Source organism: Dreissena polymorpha, chromosome 2 (genome assembly GCF_020536995.1).
Source record: "Dreissena polymorpha isolate Duluth1 chromosome 2, UMN_Dpol_1.0, whole genome shotgun sequence".
Taxonomy (NCBI): Eukaryota; Metazoa; Mollusca; class Bivalvia; order Myida; family Dreissenidae; genus Dreissena; species Dreissena polymorpha.
Window position 1 is genome coordinate 128,198,795 of NC_068356.1, and position 8,377 is coordinate 128,207,171.

An 8,377-nucleotide genomic window follows, 5' to 3' on the forward strand; every position below is an offset into this window, starting at 1 on the left:
GTGTATTGTTCTGAGAAAATTGGGCTTAATGCATGTGCTTAAAGTTTTGTCCCAGATTAGCCTGTGCAGTCGGCACAGGCTAATCAGGGACGACACTTTCGCTTTTATGTTATTTCTCGTTAAAAGGAAGTACTTCTTACCGAAAACCTTGTTCATGCGGAAAGTGTCGTCCCTGATTAGCCTGTGCGAACTGCCCAGTTTTCTCAGAACGCGACTCAAGAATCTATTGCAACGGAACCAGTGCACTCAACAATTCATCTGTCAGTTCGTATCAATAAAATGTTGCAATTCAAACAGATGAGGTCGATATACTGCTGCTTTTAAAACAGTACATTAAACTACTGCTCAGTCATCTTAAATCAATACAATTCTGCTTATAAGACAGTTTCTCTCAACCATAGCTTCCCCACCTGCGATCAAAACATACCGTAGATATAATTGAAACAAGGCACTAAGCCATTTCTTAGTCAATCCACAGCTGGGAATCAAACCGTGCATTAAATAAGTTTTCAATCAGCTGAGGTAAATAAAATGCTGCAGTTAGTACAACAAACTATTCATCGGTGTGCTGAGATAAACACAGAGCTTCATTTCAAACAGTGCACTTCAACCATTAATCATTCGATACATTGCTGCAATGGAAACAGCGCCTTAAACTCTTCATGAGTCAATACGCTGTTCATCTCCAGTACAGACTCACTACATATGGCATAAAAACGAACCAAACACAAACAGATAAATAAATTTGAGGTGTCCGACTTTGAACGGTCAATTCAAAGCATGGTAAAAGAGAGGAAATCGCCATGCCCGGTCACAGGTTGCATGATCACGTGACTTCATGGGAACCGGTATGTGGTGTTTTTTTCGAATAACGTTTAAAAAAAATTCGTAAGAATTTCAACTAGTGCATACAAGAAAGGCTTTTATGACGGTTATGGCAATGCGAAATACATCAGAATAACTGTATCTAATAAGTATGTGTTCATGTTAAAAGATTCTATGTTCACTGCATTCATTTATACGGTTATACTTCACGTAACGTGAACTTTTGCCACCGATTTCAGGCGTATTTAATGATTTATTCCTATACCTTAAGATATCGGAACAAACTGCAAGAAAAAAACTGTCTTTTATACACTGAAGAATTTTGCAAATGAATTTCAATAACTTGAGATATTTGCATAATAAAGTTCTTAATGGCGTGTTTACATCCTGTCAAGCCCGTGTGTATACCACTGCAAACCCCGTTGATTTTGCACCATGTGTCGTCGAGTCCATTTCCTACGCATTATGACTTCGAATCATTGTTTCCAATATACCGGTTGTTTATATTAAAAACATACAGTCAGCAGATTATTATTGCTTTTTTATTTATCTGATATCAGAGCTTTCAAGTGTCCGTTTTCCTGTTTATTAACCGTCGGTTTGTTTCTAAGTAGCAAACAATCAAACCGAACGTCAAGCCCAGATATCGATCAATTTGCATCCTACTTGCCACTACAAGTACCTGTTTTGATTGGTCATAATAAGGCTGCGAATTCAGCTCGCAACATCAGTACAACAACATCCTAACTACTTCATTAACGCTTGTTAGATGTACCTTTGTTGCACTGAGAAAACTTTCGAATATTAGTTTTTATTTTAAGAAAAACAACAACAAACAGACAATGATAAAGTATACTGGCTAAGTGCATTTGGGCGGACAATCTTGTTGAAGAGATCCGTAATGTTGGTATAAAAAGAGGGTCGCCGACTGTGTTTGTCGCATCGACTGCAGGGAGCTCCGGGCTTATCGGGTGAGTGGACAGTTTATATTTACAAGTGTTGCTAATCGTTGCCTTCTTAATTTAAGCAATATATCAATAAGCTTCTTTGAGTTCATCCATGTTTGTATGTGTTCTTTTGGATTAAGATAATTTATTAATAACCGCGTCCACATTTAGAAATCTGAGCGCGTGAATTTTGTATTTGATTAGTAAGTGACTGTCGATAAAACATGGTGAACGAACAGTATTATTTACGAGTCTCTACGGTGGCATAGAGGTGACATTCACTCCTCTTTTTTTAAATTGCACTCCTCTGTTTTCTATCTCGTGGCCACGAGTTAGCTAAGTCGGGATCTCGAGATCTCGAAATAGAAAAAAACACTCCTCTTTTTTCTATCTCGGGGCCACGACATAGATAGAAAAAAAGAGGAGTGCAAAACTAAATTTTAACTCAGCTCTCTCAGCCATCATAGCAAAAATTGCAAGCACAATAGGTCAATGTAAATAGTTCTATTAGAATGAGCAGTGGCTTGTAAAATTTATTATATAGTTGTTTGTTATAAATGAGCATTGATAAAACAATCAAATTAAATGGATGTACACATACATTATCGATTTTTAAACAGAATAACTTGTATTATGTAAGCCAAAAATGTACATATCATTGGTAAAAATAAGGATTTTGACGGTACTATTAATCCATATAATTAATGTTATCCGAAATTACTGTTTTCCATTTATTTATCCGAAAACTATTCAACTTATGAAGAATGAAAAATCTCATAAAAAATCAATCGTTCCGTGAAAATGAATCCTACCATTGAAATACTTAATTATAATACTGATCAAGAGATAAATAATTTGCACAACGAACCACCTTTTGAAATTTGCTAGTTAACTTACTATTGCCATCGCCTCCGCTATAACTTCGTCTGTACCTGCTGACTCTTTGTATACAAAGGGGCAGGTAATCCAAACTAAACGTTAAATTGACATAACAAACAATTTGATTGGCTGAGCTAAGTCGGGATCTCGAGATAGCAAAAATTCTCTACTCTTTTGTTTAATGCACTCTGCCTTTTTTACTGCACCGCTCTTTTTTTAATTGTACGCCGCTTTTATTTAGTTTTGCACTCCTCCTTTTTCTATCTCGTAGCCACGACATAGCTAACTCGTGGCCACGAGATAGAAAAAAGAGGAGAGAAATTTAAAACAAGAGAAGCACCGCTCTTTTTTTAATTGTACGCCGCTTTTATTTAGTTTTGCACTCCTCTTTTTCTAGAAAAAAGAGAATAGCAATTTAAAAAAAGAGAAGTGAATGTCACCTCTATGCCACCGTAGGTCTCAGTTAAATAACTCATATTTTTTATGTTTCAATTGAAATCATTCTGGTAAATATTCTCCATTTATGTTTGGATCTATTTATATCGACAACAGTAAACCCCATTAACTTTTATCCCGCATTTTATTTTGTTGCAGTCGATTAGTCCACAGGAGAAATGTCTTCTACATTTTATTTTGCTCTCCTCGTCGGAGTTGGTATCCTAGCAATGCGTGGTGTCACGTGCTTCACGAATAAGGATTTCTTCGATCTGGCGATCAAATATGGCGCTGGTAACTAAACAATCCGGTTTTCTGTTTTATTGACCGTTGCAAGGCGTCGCCCAACTGTTGATCCATGTCAAGTGTTGTGTACTCATGTTTTATGTCATGTTTAAGTATTGTCTTGTATAGTACATTCAACTGGTAATTTGTTTTAGCTAAAAAACTAAATGTGGCCTACATAAACTTATCTCCTGACATGTACATGTATCTGGAATTCCAATTTTCTACGTTGTAAGTATTCCTGTTTGCATAGACTTTTGGTCACTTGCCTAAGATGAAATACAATACACTAGTAACGAGAGTTTTCCTTTTTTAAGTATATAACCCAAAACTGCTCAATTGCTTACTGAGAAGTTTCTCATTAGTATTAATATTAAATAAACGTTTGATTATCATTTCAGAAATTCAAAAAGAGGATTCCCTTCACGACGTAACCCAGAGTAATGATGACGTCATTGATCTACCTGGCGATCATGATGATGAACTTGACGTTGAATTCTTGATTGAAAAGTTTGGAATCACTTTCTCCGAAAATGGTTCAGGTAGGTGCACAAAATTTTTGCTCGAAATGTTGTTCAATTGATTTTGCTCAACCGTCGTTTATTTGGGTATGAGATCAACATTGGAAATACAACAACCGTAAAAAACACGAACAATTTGTTTCCCTGTTTCAGATATCTACCTCGGGAACCTTGGTTCCGGGTGTAGCTGCCGTAGATACACGTGCGGTTGCTGTGTGCGACACACATACAGAGCGAAGATCTTCTGCAAACGTGTTAGCTTCACATTCAATGGTACGTAATATGAACAAAATAACTTGTGTTTTGATAATTACGGAGCGTGAGGTATAAGGTTCGAGCCACGTGCTCTTATTTGTATCAAACAATTGAGTAATTAAACGCTAATTAAATTGACATGTTTTTGTTTTTATTTCCCCCGTTTCCCCCCGTTTTGGCATGGTAACCTTCCCAGCAGTTAGCAAAAACGATGGTTACGTATTGCTTTAATGAAAAGCGCCCGGAGGAAAAGATGGGAATAGAGGTCCACACTCATGTTTTTGAATTAGCAGCGTATTTTAAAATAACTGCAAGAAAAACTTTAAGGGTGAACATCATTGACGAAAGGCGTTGTTGACGCTTGATTATTTGAGGCGCGTTCTGAGAAAACTGGGCTAAATGCATGTGCGTAAAGTGTCGTCTCAGATTAGCCTGTGCAGTCCACACAGGCTTATTAGGGACGACACTTTCCGCCTTTATTTTATTTTTGCATTGAAGAGACTTCATTTCAACAAATAATGTCATAAAGCGGAAAGTGTCGTCCCTGATTAGCCTGTGCGGACTGCAAAGGCTAATCTGGGACGACACTTTACGCACATGCATTATTCCCAGTTTTCTCATTTTACCGATTTTAATTTTTGAACGAACAGCTTAAAAAAAGAACAGTTTCTTTGTCACGATTGATTTTTAGCATGTTTGCTTATGTTCTTTTCCAAATCGAATGGCAAGTCTCTCTAATGCATGGGTATCAGGCTAGTGTTTGTGAGCCATACAAATGGTTTAAAAATAATTACTGAATTATTTAGGTCAAAGTTGCCTAAATATTTACCAATTCCGGTTTCTTATTTGCCAATGCCAGTGCAACACATAAAAAACGTGTGCATATAAATTGACACATATTACAGTACACCGCTTAGAATGTGTACATATTGATCAATAAACTGGAATAAAAGGCTCCGCCCAAATTTGTTTCTAATAACATAATTATTAAATACCAAAAAACTCATTTAAGGACTCATATTCTTGAATTCGATTGCCTGAAGTATTTGTACATTTATGACATATTTCCGACTCTTAAAATAACAGGTGTCATTATTTTCACACTTGATACTTAACAAAACTCTGACTTTATTTGACTATTGTGAGTTTCGTGACGTCATTTTACTGTTGGTACACCCTTTGATTTTATTGTTGTGACGTCATTTCAGGATGCGTGAGCTTGAGGTTCCTGCCCCGAAACTGTGGTATCCGTCTCACGATAACGTTCAACGGACGCACCCTGTACAACCGAGAGATATCGCGTGAGTTAACCAATTTATGCCTAGTTGACCCTCCCATCCTTCTGGGTCTACGCTGTTTGCTAAGGCCTTTTTTCTAGACGCTAGACATAAATGGGTTAATTTTATAAATAAATGTTTAATTACAATCATTTTTATTCGCAGATGTAACAGAACAATATAAAATGGAAATAACCTCCTTTGGTAAAACCTCTAGAACATATTTCTACCAATACTTAAATATTGATTGCCCCAAATAATTGTGATTGCAGTTTGCGTCAAAATAATGACACAGTTTAACAAAAATATGCTTAGGCTAATGAGTTGATGCAAAAAAGTAAACCACATTCTTTGACTAAATAAAGGAATTTTAAAAGTACATGTTGCGTTAAAGCGATGGAATATTTAGGAATGTCTCGTGACACAAGAGGCGAATATTAAAACTTACGCAGTTGTCATACCGAAAACAAGCATATTTTATCTTATATAATCAAAGTAAAACATGAAGGAGGTATATCATGTAAAAGCATGTGGTCCTTTATTTCTGACAAAGACCAAATTGCAAAACCGTACAACACACAACACATGTCATAGAAACGACACAAAAAATGCATCACTAACACACACACACACACACGCGCACGCGCACGCGCACGCACGCACGCATACGCACGCACGCACGCACGCACGCACACACACACACACACACACACACACACACAACGACATAAACATACATCACTAACATACGCACATCAAGAAAACTAAGTCACCGCCTTGGAACGGTCAATACCAACAACTAGGTCTTAAGGTGTTAAAGCCCCTATAATGGGTGCTATCTTTCAGTTCGCCATCCACCGCATCTGTGTTTCGGAGTCCCAGGTCTTCAACGATCCGCCCGCATCTGCCTCCAGATCTACAACGTCAACTTTGCTCAGAAAAGTCTCTGCGCTCGACTCGTTGGAACTATAAACCTGAAGGTACGATCAATTGGGCTTGATTTGTTTCCGGTTTGATAACACGTTGTATCGTTACTGGAAGTGAAGAAAATAAACCTATCATGAGCCGATGTACTCAACTCATTGGAACAATTGAATTCATGGTACGTGGAATTTAAACTGCGATCTTTTGAGTTGTTTCCAATATAATTAAACGTGGTATTCTGTCCGGAAAGGGCGAAAAATCAAATTAAAATGAGCCGCTCCGCTCGACACAGCGGCTTCGTTGAATAAGTTTATAGAAACTACTAGGTTAGTCTAAAATGCATATATGTTTATATAATCTTATACACAAGCTTTTGCGAATAATTCAAGTTTTCAAGTCGAATACATAGACCTCTGTGTTCAACACTTCCCTGTTATTCTATTTACCCAAACATGTGTACATCATTATGTTTTCATCTACATGGAAAATGAAAATCATTACTTAATCATCAAATTACGTTATTTAAATAAACGCACAACATCATTATTCAACGCGTATTTTTATATATGTAACAAGTTGAACTACATTAGTTTAGTTTATAAGATAACGCATGATTCTTTAATTGTTCAAGGAATACATGTTTTGTTTGTTATTGTCTGGCGTGATATTGCGCTTCATTCCTTGCTTAAATGGAGACGATTCGAGACTTTACGAGATCTTTGACCTAAACAATAAATGAAAATAAACTCTAGCTGCATCAACAAAAGATATCCATCATATCTAGGAGGAAAATTTTATGTGTTTTTTGATTTCAGCTAAAGAAATGGTCAGTTCATCTCAACCTCGGGTGTTTCCGTATTCCGATCCTTGCCGAAGATCACATCACCGCTTTGGTGGGAAATGCCGATTCCAGGAAGTTGACCTTTGAACCCTTTCCTCAGAACGGTAAGAATATTTGATAAAATGTGCATCCTTTCGTCTTAGAGACTTAATGAAAACCCCTTTCTTGTTTTAGCCACGGAACAATACACTTATGTAATAGAAGGTAATTTGATCAAATTCAACGGACTTGTTCACGGATGTTTCGTATTTTTGTAATGTGTCATCGCATTAATGTTCTACCCAAATTACTTGCATATTACATATTAATCCTAAACAATAACTACACGTTCATTCTAGGGTATCGGTAAATCAAATGATGAACATTGAACCTGTTGGTCAAAGTATATCATGTTTGTTTCTGTGTTTCAGCTCCAGATGCCAACGTGACCGAACTAACCGAACTGCTCCGTGCTCTGCGTGGACTAGACGAAGACTACTAGATGCTGGAATGCTGAAAGAAATCGAACAAATCTACACTTTGAATGCAATATACTGTTGTATCAATTCTTCTCTTCTGTTTGTATTTCCTATATCTTTGCAAGTAATATCTTGTTAGCATATATGGGTTCATCCAAATTACAACATATCAGTTCTGTAAAACTAAGATAAGAACTTATCTAAAAATTATCATGACCAAGTATTGACCATGAAATCTTACTGTTTAGTGTGTAATTAATTGCATACAATAATTGTTGGTGAATGTAATATTTTTCATTGTGCTAAATGCCAATATGTCCATCACTTTTGTATGTGTTTGTGTCTGTTATTTCTTCAAGATAAATTATATTAAAACTGTCCTGCATATTTTACTGAGTATCAATTGTTTTGTATACGTGAACTATATATGATTGCGAGTCTTGACATCTTGTTAACAATTCGAGCGTAATATAATAATAATTAATGATTTCTATGTGTCTAAGATAGTAAGAACTATGTTCCATAGGTGAATTTTTAGATTCGTTTATTTTCGCTGACTTGAAATTTCGGCTTTTTGAAATATCTTAAAGAAATCGGACTTGATCGTTCGTTGGACAACGGTCGTTGCATTTAACGCTGAAGACGATGAACCCAGTTTCAATTAGTCGTTTGATTACATTGATGCATGAGTTGTCCTGATTGACAATCGTCCACTTGCTTAAAATAAAAG

At 36.4% G+C, this 8,377-nt stretch overlaps 1 protein-coding gene across 1 annotated transcript; it reads left to right on the forward strand.

Moving 5' to 3' along the window:
* The first annotated feature begins 1,676 nt into the window (after window positions 1-1,676).
* On the forward strand, window positions 1,677-8,025 carry LOC127868958 (uncharacterized). The gene is made up of 8 exons (XM_052411178.1): window positions 1,677-1,796; window positions 3,246-3,380; window positions 3,773-3,913; window positions 4,046-4,165; window positions 5,356-5,448; window positions 6,271-6,404; window positions 7,164-7,293; window positions 7,600-8,025. Exons 2-8 carry the CDS (start codon window positions 3,266-3,268, stop codon window positions 7,668-7,670), a joined length of 804 nt encoding a protein of 267 aa, XP_052267138.1. The 5' UTR covers window positions 1,677-1,796; window positions 3,246-3,265; the 3' UTR covers window positions 7,671-8,025.
* The last annotated feature ends 352 nt before the right edge of the window (window positions 8,026-8,377 follow it).